The 19,145-nt window shown below is 39.4% G+C and overlaps 1 protein-coding gene across 1 annotated transcript in view; it reads left to right on the forward strand.

Moving 5' to 3' along the window:
- The window catches only part of TPH2 (tryptophan hydroxylase 2), a 93,525-nt gene extending 74,634 nt beyond the window's left edge, over positions 1-18,891 (forward strand). Inside the window, exons 9-11 of the mRNA XM_055235755.2 lie at positions 8,789-8,884; positions 17,682-17,815; positions 17,944-18,891. Of these exons, the coding sequence (XP_055091730.1) occupies positions 8,789-8,884; positions 17,682-17,815; positions 17,944-18,118 (405 nt within the window). The 3' untranslated portion in view covers positions 18,119-18,891. The remainder of the gene's footprint in view (positions 1-8,788; positions 8,885-17,681; positions 17,816-17,943) is intronic.
- The last annotated feature ends 254 nt before the right edge of the window (positions 18,892-19,145 follow it).

The raw sequence follows: 19,145 nt of genomic DNA on the forward strand, positions 1-19,145 counted from the left end.
GATTTCAAGATAGAATGAGATGTTTGTGGTAGGAGTAAAAACAGGAGAGATTTATTATTATCATTAGTCTCTCTGTATCCCTATCATGCCTTTCTTGAGCAGAGAGACCACCTCTTTAGCTACTTTTGTCATCTCAGCTAAAGCTTAGCACAGCGGAATTTAGTACATTTAATTTAAAAAATGTGATTTGATGAAGTTGTGACCTACTGATCGCTATGGACCAGCCCTAATGTCTTCCAGCTCTAAGTTTCTAGCATTTTTTACACTCTGGCTCGGGTAGGTGGTAAACAGGTGAGAGTGGGTGGGGACCCTGAGGGGTCTTCACCTTTTCAGCAGCTTTGCTATGAAACCCAGTGAAATGGTGGGTTTCACTGAGAGGCTCAAAGAGAGTATATGGTAAAATATGAGAATAGAAATCTAGGTGTAGCTGCAATTGCAAAAGGCATTTGGACCAGTGATACTTGGAATCTATATAATGACTGCCTCCTAAATCTGTGAATGCTCGATTAGTGGCTTCCTATTGCCAAAGGGAAGCTTCAAGATGTGACATGAGTGGCTTGTGATTACAGAGCAGCTGCAGCCCCAGGATTGCACAGAACCATGTTAGTGAGGACTAGAACTCTGGACCAGCCCTAACATCTTCCATCTCAAAGTTTCTAGCAGTTTTACACTCTTAATTTACATTTTACATAGGACTAGCCCAGGGCAAAATAATAGAGCATGAAAAAACCTATTTTCTGCTATCTCTTGAAGCCTAGTCCCAGAATTTTTTTTTTTTTTTTTTTTTTTTTTTTTTTTTTTTTTTTTTTTTGAGAAGGAGTCCCACTCCTTCACCCAGGCTGGAGTGCAGTGGAGTGATCTCGGCTCACTGCAACCTCCGCCTCCCTGTTTCAAGTGATTCTCCTGCCTCAGCCCCCCGAGTAGCTGGGATTACAGGTGCCTGTCTCCATGCCCAGCTAATTTTTGTATTTTTAGTAGGGATGGGGTTTCGCCATGTTTGCCGGACTGGTCTCAAACTCCTGACCTCAGGTGATCCACCCGCCTTGGTCTCCCAAAGTGCTGGGATTATAGGCGTGAACCACCGTGCCCGGCCCAGAAAAATTTTTAACTCAAGAATGCTTGCTCTGCAAAACAAAGCATTGGGGTAGTTGTTGATGCCTTAGTGTGATTTGGCTTTATGTGTGATCCTTAGGAGTATTTGGAGTTTAAATGATTGAAGAAACAACAAAAATTGATGTCTGGTGGGAGGTTTGGATGAATGATGTTGGGATAGATATTTCAGAGGCAGTGGGACCTCCATAGTTTAAGCAATGCAGCCTCTGTTTTCACTTTCGATTCCCAATGTTGATTTTTATCACCTTAAAACTTCTATTCCAAAGCTTCCTGTTTAGCTATCAAGCCTCATTCTTATTTCAGTACTATTGTCATTTGCAATTTAATCATGATTAAGGAATCTTGGCTAAAGGTGGGAAAACACTTGCTGCTTGTAAACTGACCTTTGGATGTAGCAAAATTCCAACTCCAGTAGCTGGGGTAGGTGGTAAAGGGGTAAGTGCAAGCGGACCTTGAGGGGCCTTTACCTTTCAACAACTTTGTAAGTGTATACATTGACATACTAGTTGTCTCAAAAACTAGATGGAAAAATGTTAGCAAAAACACTGTGAAAGGAAGGCTGTGAGCCACAGAGCCCTTTTTATGTGTTTTTTGTTGTTGTTGTTGTTTTTTTTGAGACGGAGTCTCACTCTGTCACACCAGTGCAGTGGTGCGATCTCGGTTCACTGCAAGCTCCGCCTTCTGGGTCCACGCCATTCTCCTGTCTCAGCCTCCTGAGTAGCTGGGACTACAGGCGCCCACCACCAGGCCCGGCTAATTTTTTGTATTTTTAGTAGGGATGGGGTTTCACCGTGTTAGCCAGGATGGTCTCGATCTCCTGACCTCATGATCCGCCCACCTCAGCCTCCCAAAGTGCTGGGATGACAGGCATGAGCCACCGCGCCCGGCTTTATGTGTTTTTATCTGCACTTACCAAAGCTACAGCCACTGATGTTAGAACATCATTGAGTGACAGTCTTCTTTTCTGAGATTTATCTTTTTGTTATGGTGTGGGCCCCTAATAGCACAGGTGCTTGCTAGACTTGCATCTGATCAGGATCCTGGAATTCCCAGCTTTATAGACATTGAGCCTTTATTTGCTAGATCATGAAGAAGTGGCAGTGGTGGGGAGGGTGCAGGGGATGAAACCTAGAAAGGGATGGGGCAGTGTCAGTGGCTGGGGTCATGGGGAGCATAAGGTGATAGCTATTTATACTCATCCTGGAAATATTTCAGTATTTCAGCAACAGGAATGGCTGTGCTAGTGTGACTGACTGATAGTGGCCCTGGATCCATAAGTGCAGTTACTGATAAGAAAAAAATGCTGGATTTGTAGATGGGAAACTTGTGTGTGATTCCTAGCTCTGGCAACCACTAGTTTTGGAACCGGGCAAACCACTTGAACTTTGAGTCTCAGTATTCCCATCTATAAAATGGAAATAATAAGTGCTGTATCTACTTTACAATGGGAAGTAAGATAACATATGTGAGAACACTTTATTAAATGAGGAGGCCTTCTTCTGGTTAAGTTTTCCTATTATTTTGATATTTCTGTATAATTGATGAATTCTGTTCTTTAGTGCTAACGTCAATATGAAGCGTTTATTTACTCAAACACCAAATATTTGATGTTTGAGTATTGATGAATCACCAAAGTATTGATGAACTTTTTGGGTTGGGCTGCTTTTTTGCACATATTTTTCTTGTTCCCCTCCTAAGGGAGGGTGTGGGTTTGGAAGCTACATAACTAAGCTCTGTTAGAACTGTGTACAAGATAAATATAACTAGGGTCTGAGGACCTGAGGGATTATCTTATAAGTGAAGTACACTAAATTTAGCGTATAACTTTTTGTTATGTTTGGCACATCTCAAACCAATCTCAAATCCATCTTAAAAGGGCCCTTTTAAGTTCTCTTTGATAACTTCTTGCTTCCTGCCTATGTGCTAGATCTATAGTTAATGGAATTCTAGATGTGGAATGATGTATGTGATTATTTTAAAATATATGCTACCAATATGCAAGATCAAATTTTTAGGGAAGGTGATAGAGAAAATATATCACTCAGTCACTTTCTCACTTGCTTACTCAGGAATTTATTTCTTAAATGACGTGTGTAAGCCAATATCCTGGAGAAAGTGAAAGAAGTAGGCAACTTGGGCTTCCTCCTAGAAGTTTATATGTATCATTTTAATCTAATTTATGAATATTCAAGGACCCTCAGGAAGAGGCTGTGTAATTATTTCAAGGAGGGATGCAGAGGGAGTGAGAGGAGGGAGGCAAAAGGGCCCTTCAGTAGGGAAATGGGAATAGTAAATTTCTTTCCCATCAAGTGTTCCTTGACAAAGTTGTACATCTCTTTAATTGTGACCTTAGCAAGAACTTCAGGTGCCTAATGCCAAACATAAGAAGGGTTTTGCAGAGTGCTTTTATAAATCACCAGGTGGCACCATTACATATTTTATTGGTGTGATTCCGTGTCTGTGGACTTGGTCCCTTCAAGCTTTTGCCACTGCCCATTTGGCTAGGCTGGAACTGCTGCGAGAATGGTGTACTACCAGTGGTGATCTGAAGATGGCAGCATTGGGCGACCTATCTCATTTTCCTAAGCACACTCACTGCAGCTCGGGTCCACAGCGTGTTTGGATTTCAGATTGTCACTCAGACTTTCTTCTGCTTAATGACTGCATATATGTAAATGCCTCTGCCATTCTTCCATAAAAGAGGTCCGAGCTATCATTTCTGTTTTGTTTTTTAATGATTATATGTAATTATATCCAAATAAAATATTTATAAATAATTACATGTCATTAATAGTATGTAAAATTTGGAATTCATGAACACCAGTTGTGATGAAAGATACCCTTCAATTTGGGAGGTGTTAGTCTTAGTATTATTATTTGTTTCTGTTTAAAAGACATTAGTGGCCAAGAATCTGCAATTTTCTTTTACAGGTGTTCTTACAAGTCTCAGAGTATTTTTATTTTTTTGTTTTCTTGATAATAGGTAGGATTATTCATTTGGTAAATCTTTAGGGAATATATTATAGATCCACATCTGGAGAATTCTCTGAGGAAACCAAATTATATTTTCTTAAACGTTCATGAAGCAATTAGTTATCCTCAACTTCTGAAGGGTCTTCAAGGGGTCATCGAGTGCAACTCTAAGTAGGCTTTGCATTTAAAACCAGACTGTAGCAATGTGTGGTTGCCCCCTCCTCCTGATTAGTGATCATGCCCTGTGCGTTCTGAGGTCTTCACCAGTACTGAAAACAGAAAGAGAAAAATTATCCTGAGCAAGTGTGTGATTCAAATTTTGCTAATAACCTAATTTCAGATGCAACTTACTATTTCTCTTTATCTGTTAGCCACACATGGAGCTGCAAATAGAAAGCTGTCTCAAACCAAAAGGTCTAATTCTCTAAACAGAATGGGCTGTAGAAACAGCATTTAGGGACCTTCCTTGGTTGAGGACAACAGGAAACCAAAGGGAAAGGTAGATAGGGAATGAGCAGATGGCACTGTGTAAGGCCAGAGTTTCTGGAAGGACTCCCAGATGAGGTCTGGGGCCAGAGAGCATTCTGAGTGATGGGAAGGAAGAGCACAGGGGCTCTTTCCCTCTGAGGTTGCTCTGATTCTAGAAGCACATTAACCAAAGACACACTGGGTGAGAGATTTAGCTTTGAATCTTTAGTTGAATTGATGCAGACCTACCTTTTAATTCCTACCTAAACTAGAATAGTTTGCCAAATCTATGTGAAGACTGTGTCTATGGCACACCAGATTTTTTCAGAGGCTCTCTTAGCGTGTTTTGGTTCAGATCATAAATGTGACCATGAATTACGTATGCATTGATTCGGCATACAAGAATTAAACATGTGCTTAATAGGCTGACCCAAATGCTCCTGTAGCTGGCTCTGAATGTGTATTTTGGATGCTTTTGAATTTGACAGCACATTTTTTCCACGAGCTCTTCTATATTCAATGTTAAGGCTCCAAGGATTTCATGTCAGGTGTTGTAAGTGCAATATAAATTAGGAAAATCAGCCAAAGGCACAATAAGAAGATACTGTGACATTCTAGTTTTCCTCCATTTTAGACTTTTATTTCTCCATTATTTGGTTGTGAAGGAAAATTATGCGTCTATTAATTTTTTATCTAGAAACTTTAAAATGTGACAGATGTTGATGTCAAGCTCCTTAAAATCCTGAGCTCTAGATCTCTTAAATGTCACTGTCTAGACTGCTCCTGGGTAAATCACTTCATCTTCCTCAACTTGAATTTTCCTTTTGGTAAAATAGGAGAGCTGAACGTCCAGGATGCTTCCAAGCCTTTGTGCTATATTCTATGACTGTGTGATTACTTCCCTTCATTGCACCCAGAATTATGCAAATTTTTTGGAGGATATACTTGAAGGCTGTATTTTAGCTTTTCAACATGTATTTACATTTTTTATCTTGGTTCTTCTCCTAAGGGCTCTGTGATATTTACTTCTCCCAACCCCCTGCCATCCCTAGCCCAAATCATATTCCTGTTCACTCACCACTCTTGTGTGCCACTGCCTTCTAGCTGGTCTGTTTCCACTCACTGTTGCTGCCCTACAACCTATTTTCCATGCAGTACCTCCATGACCTTTTGAAAGCTAAGTTAGTACATGTCTTTCTCCTGCCTAAAACCCTCCAGCAACTTCCCATTGCTCTTGGAAATAAAAACCTATTCCTGCCTCAGGGTCTTTGCACTTGCTGTTCCCTCTTCTAGGGACATCATTTTCTCTATATCCTTGCACAACTGCCTTTTTAATTTCTTAATGAAAAGCTGCTTTTAAAGCTATTTGCAGCTTAAACATTACCCCTTCACTGAAGCTGTCTCTGACCCCTTTTCTAAAATAGTCACATTCCCTGCTTAATATTTGACATATTATATGGTTTTGTTATATACAGAATGTATTCCACCTGACATTATCTGGCTATTGATTTTTGTTTTTGTTATTGCCTGTCTCATCCCAGTAGCGTATATGCTTCACGGGATCACAGGCTTTGTTGCCTTGTTCATTGCATATCCTTAGCGTCTAGGGCAGTCTGGCATGTAATAGTTGCTCAAGAAGTATTTGTAGAATAGGTGAATGAATGAATGGATGGATGTCACAGAATAGATGAATGAATGGATGGATCGATGTCACAGGCAGGAAAACTACAACCCCGGGGTTGGAGTCACATAGCTAATTAGAAGCAGGGCTCAGACTAGAACTTGGATCCCTTTGTGTGCTTCTTTCTTACAGGTCATTCTGCCACATGCCAGCTTAACTTAGAGATCATTAATTCATTCACCATTTATTTATTAACCCAGTGCTTATTGAGCTCTTGTTATCTTTCAGATGCTAGTCTAGATCAGTTGTTCTCAACCAAGGATGATGTTGCCCTCCTGGGAACATTTGCCAATGTCTGAAGACATTTTTGGTGGTTACAGAGGGGGTGAGGATGCTACTGGCACCTAGTTAGTAGAGGCCAGAGATGCTGCTAAACATCCTACAATGTACAGGACAGACTCCCACAATTATGTAGCCTAAAATGTCAATAGTGCTGACTCTGGAAAACCTTGTCCTAAATGAACAGATACCTGCTTTTGTGGAGTTTATAGTCTAGTGTGGGGGGATAGATGATAAGCAGCATGTATCATGCATACAGAAATTGCAGTCTATGTCAAAAAGTGGTTCATAGAAAGAACGAAAAGGTGGAACAGAGTAAGGAGGAGTGCCAGTAGGTGCTGTAGGTTGTAATGGAGGGCAGGAAGGGCTGTTATTTTATTTTATTTTATTTTATTTTTGAGATGGAGTTTTGCTCTTGTGGCCCAGGCTGGAGTGCAATGGCACGAACTCAGCTCACTGCAACTTTCGTTTCCCGGGTTCAAGCGATTCTCCTGCCTCAGTCTCCTGGGTAGCTAGGATTACAGGTGCACCATCATGCCCAGCTAATTTTTGTATTTTTAGTAGAGACGAGGTTTCCCCATATTGGCCAGGCTGGTCTCGAACTCCTGACCTTAGGTGATCTGATCGCTTCGGCCTTCCAAAGTGCTGGGATTACAGGCGTGAGTCACCATGCCCGGCCTAGGGCTGTAATTTTAGCCTCTTTGGGAGGTGAATCAGGAAAAAATATTTTACTTCTGGAGGTTAAGCTCCATGACCTGGAAATGATCAGTCCTTTGGGTCCAGCCCAGTGCTGCAGAGCTTTGGATAATTCAACTTCAGAGATCACCCTCACATCAAAAAAATATATAACCTTCCTGAACCAAGGGACGTCTTAGCCTCCAAGTAAAAATAGAGCAAACTGCCACGTGCTGGAAATAATGATTATTTTCTGCCCCTTTTCAGGAGTGTTTAAATTCTCTTTCTTAACACCTTCAGTGCTCTATCATCACTAATGCAGGACAGTGTTAATTGATGGAATTTTTATTGCTTGTTGTCAGCATCTCACTTTTCTTTCAGAGCAAAAATAGTGTGAGTTCAGCCTCTCTCAACAGCACTGTGAGATTTTTGTTTTTGTTTTTTTTCTTCTCATTGTGCAGAGATTCCTCTGTCTGTTTACGTTGATTTCTTAAACCCAACAGAAGCAATTGAAGATATTAATGTCCTGGGGAAGTTGTAGTAGTTGATGCTGATAAAACTTGGGCCAATAAAGTGTGTGTGTGTGTGTGTGTGTGTGTGTGTGTGTGTATAACATCCACCCCACTGCTTTCCAATTTATATTAGATCAACTTACAGTTTTTTTGACTTCATGATGGTGTGAAAGTGACATGCATTCAGTAGAAAACACACTCCAAATTTGGAATTTTGATCTTTTCAACACTTTATTATGAAATAGGCTTTGTGTTAGATGATTTTGCTCAACTGTAGACTAATGTAAGTGTTCTGAGCACTGTTAAGGTAGGCTAGGCTAAGCTAGGATGTTCAGCGGGTTAGATGTATTAAATGCATTTTCAACTTAGGATATTATTTTCAACTTATTGGGTTTAGTGAAATGTAAACCTGTTGTAAGTCGAGGAGCATGTACATGCACAAATACATATATAAACCTACACGTGCATATACATATGCAAACATAGATATACATTTAAGATTTTACTAAAAAATTATATTAATATTGTGGTTTTGGTAATTTGGTAGTCATATAGAGGTACTTGCTTTCTTGGTTGCTCTCTTGTTTCTTTACCACAATTCTTTACCAAGCACTGGCACCAACAAATATTTGTTGAATAAATAAACGAACTGCCAAAAGCAGTTAGTGATTACTGGATTCCAACTTATTTTTCCACATTTGCATAAACTGATTTATGTCACTGAAACAAAATTTGGTAAAGATATAGCATATTGTTATGGAGGTATCATTGTGATATATTTATTCATTTCTATATCTGTGTTTTTTGTTTTTAAAATGATTGCAGGGGATATAATTTGACTCATAGGACTTCTGAATTCAGGAAGCATAAGACTCTTAGTAGTTAATACATTTTTCATATACATTCAACCTAGGGAGAGAATACTGAGCAAGAGAATAGATTTCAATAAATGCTCTTGATTTAAATGTCTTTAAATTGATAATATTGAAGAAATTATGCACAACACAGCATTTTGATTTGGGTGCCATTTTATCCTATCAAATAACTCATTGACCAGTTCACTGGATATGTGTTCATTTTTTTTCAGTGCTATTTCTTCACAATTGAGTTCGGCCTTTGCAAGCAAGAAGGGCAACTGCGGGCATATGGAGCAGGACTCCTTTCCTCCATTGGAGAATTAAAGGTATGAAGCTGTGAATGAAAATAACCTTCCTATGCAAACTGGTTCAAGGTCAGGGAAAATATTGATTTGTTTGAGCATTTCTACTCACAGATACTCCATAAATATTTAACACAGAGGATTTGGCACCTTGGATGTGGGTGCCGACCTCACTTTTTGCACTTCTGAAAATGGGTCATGCCTTTCTGGGTTTGTGGTGTGACTCAAATGGATGAGCAGCCATGTGTACAAATCAACAGCAATGACAAATGTATGCCCAAATCTTGAGTAACAAATGGCTGGCCTAAATTTAGTGCTGAAAAGTGGGCCGTGAGCTAGCAGTGATCCAACTGATTGAAATTCACTTGTGAGTGTGGCTTGGCTACTCTGATTTCCATCACCTCCCTGGCTCCTTTGGACTCCCCAGCTTCTACTTCCTAAAGGAGAGTTTGATGTTATTTCAGCATCTTCAAAATTAATGTGCATTAAAACATGTGTGGACATAAACAATTTGGAAAAACAAACCAAATAAGTATATTACCAGAGAGGTATCTATTATGTGTAATGATAGATAAGATAAAGAAAGTCATTTTTTGTTTTAAAATACAATAAATACAGTAAAATACAATAAAGTACAATAAAATGGTCATTTTTTTTTCAGAAATGTTGAGACTGGAATATTCTGATAATTTAAATATTCTCCCATTTAAGAATTGCCATTTATACCATGGGAGCATAGCAAGTTTTGGTGAATTTTAAATGCAGTGTGATATACAATCTAGAATAGTACTGAAAATAATTTAATCTTTCTTTGACTATTCAGACTAAGGTCAGGATTGTGGATCATTCTTGAGTTTTTATTTTGAGCATTGATTATCCTCATGTAATATAAATGGGAAATACATAGTTATTGGTACTTTTTGGCCATTTGCATTATTGAAAGATGCAAAGTAATTGTAGTTTTATTGAGTCTGGTCATTTTATGACTTCATTCGTTCATTCATTCATTCCTCAAACATTTGGTTGAACACCTAGTGCCATGTACTATGGCGGTCACTGGGGATATAAAGACAAGTAATAATGATGAAGAATAAGAAGAAAGGCCAGGTGCATTGGCTCATGTTTGTAATCCCAGCACTTTGGGAGGCTGAGGTGGGCAGATCACCTGAGGTCAGGAGTTCGAGATCAGCCTGGCCAACATGGTGAAACTCCATTTCTACAAAAATGCAAAAATTAGCCAGGCATGATGGCGGGTACCTGTAATCCCAGCTACTTGGGAGGCTGAGGCAAGCACTTGAACCCAGCAGGCGGAGAATGCAGTGAGCCGAGATCGCACCACTGCATTCCAGCCTGGGAACAGAGGAGACTCTGCCAAAAAAAGAAAAAAGAAAAAGAAAAAAAAAAAGAAAATAATGATAACAGCCAGAACAAGCATTTAAATAGACAATATTTCTAGTGCTTTAGACATATTAACCCATGTAATGCTCATAAGAACCCAATGAGATAAGGGATATTTATATCACAGATGGGAAAACTGAGGCATAAAGACATTAAGGAACTTGCCTAAGCTCACACAGTTAATAAGTGATGATCTGGGCTCAAATCCCAGCCATCTAGGCTCTAGGATCTGAGCTCCTAACCACTAGGCTGCACTCCCTGGGATCCCTGCCATCAAAAAGTTTACAGTACATTTTAGTGCAAGAGATAAACAACCGATCACATAATACAAAAAGTGTGACAATGAAAGAAATGTGCCTGGCTCATATTAGGCCATGCCTGAGAAGCCTTCCTGTCAAGGGCCCTGCTGTCCATGCTGATTCTTGAGGAATGGAAAGGGTAAATAAGGAAAGGATGGGGTGCACCAATCTGTCAGTGGAGAGCCACGTGTGGACCCTCAAGATTCTAGGTGAAGCCTGGTCCATTGAAAGAACTGTCTGGGGTTCACTGGAAAAGAGGATAATAATATTCAGCCTAACAAAAACCTGATGACCTGATGTAATGTGGTAATTTTTTAAAAAACTAAATTCTCAACAAAGAATCTATTTGGTGTTAATCTTAGTGCAGTGGGCAAAGCCCACAGCAACAACATAATGTCATATCCCCAATAAGACCATGCACTTTATAGAGTGTTTCTTGATTTCCCTGAACAAAAGAGTCAGAAAATGATGTAGCTCTTGAGCTGCGTCTATTTACATCCTCCTGAGATGGTTTATAAGTTACACCAGAAACAAAGGAAACAGATCTGTCTCATGGCCTTGACTTTCCTCAGGGTCTTCTGGTCTGGTTAATGAGGCATGTGTGGGCAGCACTAGGATGAATCTGTTGTTTTTGTTCCTACTGGTGTGGACAGAATTGTCTGGAAATGGAAATCAGCCAGAAATACGTACCAAGAAGGGCATTGTTCACAGAGTACCTTCTTGCTCTGGTCCATTACCTCCAGTCATTAGCGTTCTTCCATTCTCGAATTTCTATACCTCAACACACCTATGATTGCTATGTTGGACCATTTTTACAATTCAGAAATACTTTCTATGTGAAATATCTTCTGATTTTTCACAGAGAATACGTAACACAGGATGCTTTCCCTAGCATCTCTTCCCCCACATTCTCCTTGCCGTGCTTGTGAAAGTACCCAGAGCCCTCTCAGAGCACTTCTGAGTACTTTTAACCTTTATTTGAATGAAAAAATGATAGTCCTGGACCCACGTAGGGATAACTTTATTAATAGTGTTATCATAATTCCTGTGTAAACAAGCTTACAGTTTTGAGTGCAGTTACCTTTTGCAGTAAAATATTTTATGCTGTTCCAACTGCAGCCCAAATGTAAGTCCCAGCTACTGGAGGGTTTTGGGGTCATCTTTATAACTTTTTAGATGGAGTTGCTGGAGGTTTTGGTGTCATCTTTATAACTTTTACATAAGTATCCACAATCACCTTCTCTTCTTAAACAGAACACGTTCCATACTTCGTGCTATAAGGGGCTAAATTTTCCAGAGGCATAGATGTTGCTCTTTAGAGCTGGCCAAGTACTTCCAAGTGGTATATCTATAGTTCAGATAACTTTCATTTTTTTCCTCTTAACTTTTGACAATACTTATTCTTTTTGAAGATAGAAACAAAATAAATATGGAAAAGCTTGTAAAAGTTAGCATAAACCTTATAAACATAAACACTACATTTTGCCCCACAGCAATGGTTGCCCCGCTCTTATTTTAATCATCTGTTCTGTGGTGTACTTACAGGAATGCCAAAAAGTGCATTTGGGTGGGGCTTTTCCACACCTTTCATCACTGTGGAGAACAATTAACAATGAGCTGAGTCACCTGGAACACTGACTTTAAAGAGAAGGTTGAAAGTAGGATAATTGCTTTACCCACAGTCTAGCTTGTGTCTTTCCTTTCATACTTTTTCTCTTTATCCTGAGTTGATCTAACCATATGTCTATCATTTTTTGATGTATTATTTGCTTGCTTATTCATTTATTTTGTTGAACAAACACAAAATTGATGGTCCAAGATTTCAAGAACTTGGAAGGTAGTAGAGAAATTCTAAGAAAGTGATGATACAGATCTTTGTTGAGTCCAATTCTCTTGGAGAAGTGACAGTAAAGTTTGTTCAGTTTAGGTGGTGAGGAAATGATGGCTAGTCAATGAACTGGCTGAGTCTTATATCAAAAAATTAACCCATCTCAAAAGCAAAAGGCAATTTCTACTCCTTTTTCATGAGTAGGGGTAAGGTCTAGGTATTTATATCTTTCAGGCCAGAGATTAGATTTTTTTTTTTTTTTTTTTTTTTAGCATCCACCCCATAGTAGTTGCTGACATGTTACATATAAATACATCTGTTTTGCTCTCTGGGTTTTGAAAAAGCTGATGGTTTAAACAAATTTACTTATTATTTTTTGGCTTTAGTTTTAGGATATCTTGTATGGCAAATTTATTGTGTTGCCTTGATATAGCTATTAATCAGTATTCTCAGAATAGCTTTATATTTATTACAAGCAATTTGTATTTATTAACACTTGCAGCAACTCTGGGAGGTGGTCAGAATGACTGCTCGTCTGTATAGAAGAGGCCCAGGGGCCTTGCAGGTTCTCTGATGTCATCTGTTTGGTCAATGGTGTGACTAGAGTAAGGACTCGCTGCTGCTGAGCTCTCACATGTTTACCCTGTTCAGATGGCTTTCGAGTCCCTTCCTCCTGCTCTGTCTTCTCATGAAGTTAGCCGTGTTGGTAATGACAGAGGAAATGCTGGATGTTGGGAGCTGGAAACTGTGTCTTTGGTTTTTGTGGAAGGATTGCTTTAAGATGGAGGTTGTTCCCTCGACCCTGCAGCTTATTCAAGTTGGTGAAGCCTAATTGCTAATTTAAAAAAGTGTAAAGCATCATTGCCTAATTTGGCAATGGGGATACAGATGTCACATTGTGCTTGTTTAGCAGGATGGGTCTTTGAGGGAGGCTCAAAAATATTATATACACACATAATGCATTTATACATATACTTATGTATATATTTGTTGTTCTTTTGATGTGGGAAAAGATGATTGTGATGTGAGTGTAGAGTGTTTGCAAAGTCTTATTCAGAATCTAGGGCCCAAACTATTCACAAACCTGACTTCACACTTGAGTTTTTTTTTTTTTTTCCAACTTTAACCAGTCCTAATATAGACAGTGAGGATCACAAGGTTTGCATTTAGAATAGGTGAGATAATAACTGTCATTGCAAAAGCAGGTATCTGAGAAGAAGGAAGATTTTAAACTGATGAACCCAGGGCAGGCACTATCATAGTCTAGGACCTGAAAGCCTCAGAGCTGGGGCTGTTTAATTCTCTATGGGTTTCGGACCCCTGAGGGAGAAGGACTGCACACATGGTGGAAGGTGTGGCTGAACACATATGTACACAAAGCATCATCTCTGGACTGAATTAGTGATGATAACTAAATATACTGAGCACTTCCCATGCCAGGCACTTTGCATCCATTACCTCATTTAATTTTGACCACAACCCCAGCCTATAGATATGACTATTAGTATTTCCATTTTCCAGATGAATACTCAAATAGGCTTACAGAGGTAAAGTAATTTGCCCAAGGACACGTAGTTAGGTAGAGATGGAGTCAGATTTAAACCTCAATTGTAAACTGTAAAGACCTGTATTCTTAACCATAAAGACCTGTATTTTTAATTACCTTACAGTATTGTCTACTAATAGTTGGATTCTGGGAAATTTTTGATATTGAAAATAAATTTTTATATTCAAAAAGATGGAATGGCAAATAAGTCTTAACTTGTGCACCAAAGTCAATGAATTGGTAGTAGCCGCCTCTGCGGAGAAGGGTGGGAAGTCCATCCGCAGGCCCAGTGAGAAAGGCTGCTGTAGTCAATTTATTGTGGCTGGTGTGGAGGGAGGTAAAGGTGGTATGAGTGCTATGTACTTGCAGCCTGTTAAAATTATATTTCAAGAAGAGTCTTAGAATTCATCTAGGTCAATCTTTTCAGTTTATCAAAGATAAAGCTGCAGCCCAACATGGGGTAGTTTCACTCATTTGATATTATATGTCTAGCCTCTGGGGACAGCTACATTTAGAACCCAAGTCTCCTGGTTCCCAGCCCTGTGCCCTTGTCTCTAGCACTATGGGTAAATCCAAAATAGTCCTTTTAGAGGGTGTTCTGATGAGAGAAGGTGACTCTCAAGCATTCCTGTACTTTAAAAATGGCTTCAAAGTAAAAGATCGTCAACCAGATTCTGTCAGCATTATAAAGCTCTCTCTGCAGGAAGTTGGATTAATTCTTGCAAACTTCAGGATATCAGACTGCTAACATTTCGAGAAGGAATTACTGCAGAGTTCCCTGGGGACATCAAGTAGTTTGGTTCAATGTTTACAGAGAATCCAGTCTGGACATAGAGAAGAGGGTACAATAGCTGCTCCCCAAAACTGAGGAGCTTAGAGAGAGACCTGGATAGAAAATGAGAAGCAAACTCAGTTGGACTTCTCCAGTGGGCAATAGAAGTTGGAATCAAAGACATTGATGCTATTTTATACCCCTTGGGACACACTGTAGTATTCAGAGATAGGAGACTTCGTGGGCTGCATGGATGTTCCTGGAACTCAGCACACAGTCAGCTCATGGTCAGGTAAATGAGGCCATTTATATGGGTGATCATCACTTCATTTGTTGGCTTCATTCACTGGCTGCTCCCCCATCTCCAGGTTCTTGCCATTCTCCAGGCTAATCCATGGGTACCATTATTACCCGCATATTCATTAACAGCCAAACAGCAGCACTGGTCCCATACTCCATGGGTGGAAAGGTCTCCAGCAGGTAACCAGCATATCACACGCATAGCAGGCTCCTGAGGGTAGGCTGCATTTTTGAGAACTTAAGACAATTAAGTTTTTCCTTTAAATACATTGGTCAAGTGTGATCTATATTGCCTAATGGTCTGCCTCAAATTACATGTGTGTGAACCCACTGGTTTTTCTTGAAGTCTGGGGCAGAGCGCCGTATGCTCTGGGCCTTTTCTTGATCGACTTTAATCCTTTTTAGCTGTTAAAATGACTAGATAAGTATCTGGCTATCCAGTGGAATTGTCACAAAATGATTTTTTTTTTTTTCCAAAACCACACTGATTTCAGTCTCTGTCATTGCATACACACCTCTGGAGGCATCCTCTATACATAGTGACTGCTAAGGTTGGTAATGTCTTATAGAAGCAATGGAGACACAAACAGATGAGTTTCACTTCTTTCTTGTGCTTGTCCTTGACCCAGTGAAACGTCTTTAGCTTAGCAAGGATGTCCCAAGGGAGCCATGGCTTTAATGTTCTTACAGCCTGTTCTGCTACCACTCTGGCCATGCCCCTGAATGCAGGGATGAGAGAGTAGGAAGACTGAACACATTGAGCCAGCCACAGTCCTTCTTTCCATATGTACTGATGGATGAATGGACTATTAGAACAACATAGTACATTAAATGTAACCAGAGTGTATGGATGCAAAGAAAGCTAATTCGAATTCTGAAAATCATGGCAAGCCAATAGGAGGCCAATTGTTTGCAGAGGAGCAACAGCTTTCATAAAGGGACATTTTGTTTCTTGAAACTGTGAATATGTTTCTAAAATTGTGGACAGAATTATTGGTCATGTGGAACCCAAATCCCTTGATGTTTACTGCCCTGCATTGAATCTAGCACAAATGCATTTGCAGGCGTAGTGACCTTCTCCTTATAATGAAGTTGTTCCGTGGGCCAAAAAAAATGAGTTCACGCTGAGAGGCCCTCTGCATTCTGTGATTCATATATGCATTTATCTGGACAACGGAACTTTACAGGAAAGCAAATCACATGCAGGGTGCCCTTTCTCTTACATGTCAGTCTTTTGGTTCTCAATTGCATTTCAGACTTAGGGAACCACAGACTTCTTCATGGAGGGCTGTAAATCATTCCATGCATTTTGAAATTGTTGGAGGAATGCACGAAGAATATTGAACAGGAAAGCGTTTTCAGAATTTCTCCAGGAAACCTTAGCTGTTAGAGGCTGAGAAGGTAGAAAAGTATAATGGGTGGAATCCAGAGGCTGGGATAGAGATTGTCTTCAGAATCTTCCCATCTAAAACTCTCATTTACAGTTGAGGAAATGGAGGCACAGGGAGGTTGAATGATTGCTGAGGTTACCCAGTTAGACCTGGACTAAAGACCCAGTTTTCCAACTCCCAGTTCATGGCAGTTTCTGCTACCCCATTTTTTCTCTCTGCCTCTCTCTCCCAACTAATTTCCCCCTTAAATTAAGAAAAAGAATCAAGAGGAGTATTTCTCAATATATAGTTCACAACCACTTATGTTGGAGTCACCTTGGATGCCTTTAAAATGAAGATTTCTAGGTTTCATCCAGACCTGCCAAATGAAATTGAGACCCTGGATATCTGCATTTTCATAAGCTCCTCAGTGATTCTTATGCACATTGCATTTTTAGAACCATCAATCTAGGGTCTATAAATAGGCAGCACATGGCAGGAAATGACCACTAACTTTTAACATCCCTGAATTTATCTTGAGAATATAGTCATTCATTGTTCCCTGCTGTTCTTAGTGCCAGTCATGTAGTGAGCTGAACGGAGCTAATGATGGTTCAAAGAGTAATTACACCAGCTTTCCTGTTTTTCTAATACCTGCTCTTGGCATAACTCTATTAATATTAGCTCCTTTTTTCCTCAAGTGGCAATATTTATCTGCTATATATTGCTCTGCTGTACTTGGTGGAAGGTAAATGAATGCTTTGTAAGTATCCTCAAATATACAGGCCCACTCCAGACTCTGTTGATACACAGTACCTGGCCTCAAAATATCTCGCAATGAGTCGAAAAATAGTTTAGTCAGAGCCCCAATTACCTCTCCACGCAGATAATTATTACTTCTGCCATTTAAGTGAAATTTTAGTACATTGCTTATAGCAATAAATTTAGGAGCATATTTATGCTGTCCCTGCTTCTATTCATAGCATAGATTTAAAATCCCATTTCTGTGGGGGAATAGCTCTGAACTGTCCTTCAGTATGAATTTGGCTGGTAATAAATTAAATAATACCACAATCTCATTTTCTCCCACAGTACCTAGTATACTTAAAAAAACAAACCAAACAAACAAACAAAATCCTAGTGTCCAATTTACCCTGCACACAGGAGAGTTCTATATTTCATGACAGACTAGTAACTGAGCAGCTCTGTAGGATTACCGAGCTATCACATGTGTTGTAAAAACGTGATGTCATGGCACTTTGGAAGTCTCATTACAGAGTTTAACGGGTTTTGTGGTATATTTTGCAGCATGCCCTTTCTGACAAGGCATGTGTGAAAGCCTTTGACCCAAAGACAACTTGCTTACAGGAATGCCTTATCACCACCTTCCAGGAAGCCTACTTTGTTTCAGAAAGTTTTGAAGAAGCCAAAGAAAAGATGAGGTAAACTTTTTTTTCTCCTAGCTAGAGCAAATAACTTTTTATTTTTCTGTCTCTATTCCTTCCTTTTATCTATCTCTTGTACCAGTGAGGGTTGATCACATCTCTTTCTGTTTCTGTTTATTCTGCAGGGACTTTGCAAAGTCAATTGCACGTCCCTTCTCAGTATACTTCAATCCCTACACACAGAGTATTGAAATTCTGAAAGACACCAGAAGTATTGAAAATGTGGTGCAGGACCTTCGCAGCGACTTGAACACAGTGTGTGATGCCTTAAACAAAATGAACCAATATCTGGGGATTTGATGCCTGAACTGATGTTGTTGCCAGCATGATCTTTTTGGGGCTTAACAGCAATTCAGTCAATGTCATATAACACAAATAACCTTCTGTGTCACGGCTTGGCTAATAAGCATGCAATTCTGTATATCTATACCATCTTGTAACTCACTGTGTTAATATATAAAGCACCATAAGAAATCCAATGGCAGATAACCACTCATTGTATGAAATAATGTAATATGTTTAAACATCTTAAAAAGATTTGACATTCCTGCTTAGTGTCCTTAACCAAACTGCATCTACTTAAAATTTGTAACAAATAGGCCTCTTATGAGTCTAATTTATGCCCTTGTCTTTTTCAGATCCAAGCCTTTCCTCTGTGTTCATTAGATAAAATGAAAAAAAGCAGTGAAGCTGTTTCCATTTTCAATACTATCAGTGTTTTCACGCATTATCTGAGATAAACCCAGAATTGTAGGAAACTTCCCATCACAATAACGAAGGTTCAATATTCTGTTTCAAAAATTGTTGAGGTAGCACAGCAGTTGGAATGATTTTTAGGTTGAGTATTTACACAATGCAAGAAAGCACCTTTTTACAAATGGAATTATGTAGGTTGCGCTGACCTTGTAGAACCTGAATTATGACAAGCTTCTTGAAGTATTTTGGAAGATAGTACTTCCGGAAAGGACATTAGGAAAGACTAAACGGTGGACAATCAATCTTGGGACTATGAATTTTATGCTGGAATAAAGTAAATTATCATGTTCAGGTGTTTAAACAATTTTTTTCTGGTCAGAGGAGAATAAAATCACGAGCTATAGAGATCATCTTTGATTTCAGAGATGCGGAAATTGAGTCACAGAGAAGTTGTGATTTGCCTGAAGCAGTACAGTGAGTTGTACACTGACATTCACAGTCCATTGCACTTTCGTTTTGTTTTGCTGATAAATTCGTCCCAGCGCTTGCATGTGTTTCTGTGTCATCCGAGATGGGAAACTTCATCTTGGTGTGTGCATGTGTTAATATGTCATTGGAGATGGGAAATAAT

This window comes from Symphalangus syndactylus, chromosome 13 (genome assembly GCF_028878055.3).
Source record: "Symphalangus syndactylus isolate Jambi chromosome 13, NHGRI_mSymSyn1-v2.1_pri, whole genome shotgun sequence".
NCBI classification, from domain to species: domain Eukaryota; kingdom Metazoa; phylum Chordata; class Mammalia; order Primates; family Hylobatidae; genus Symphalangus; species Symphalangus syndactylus.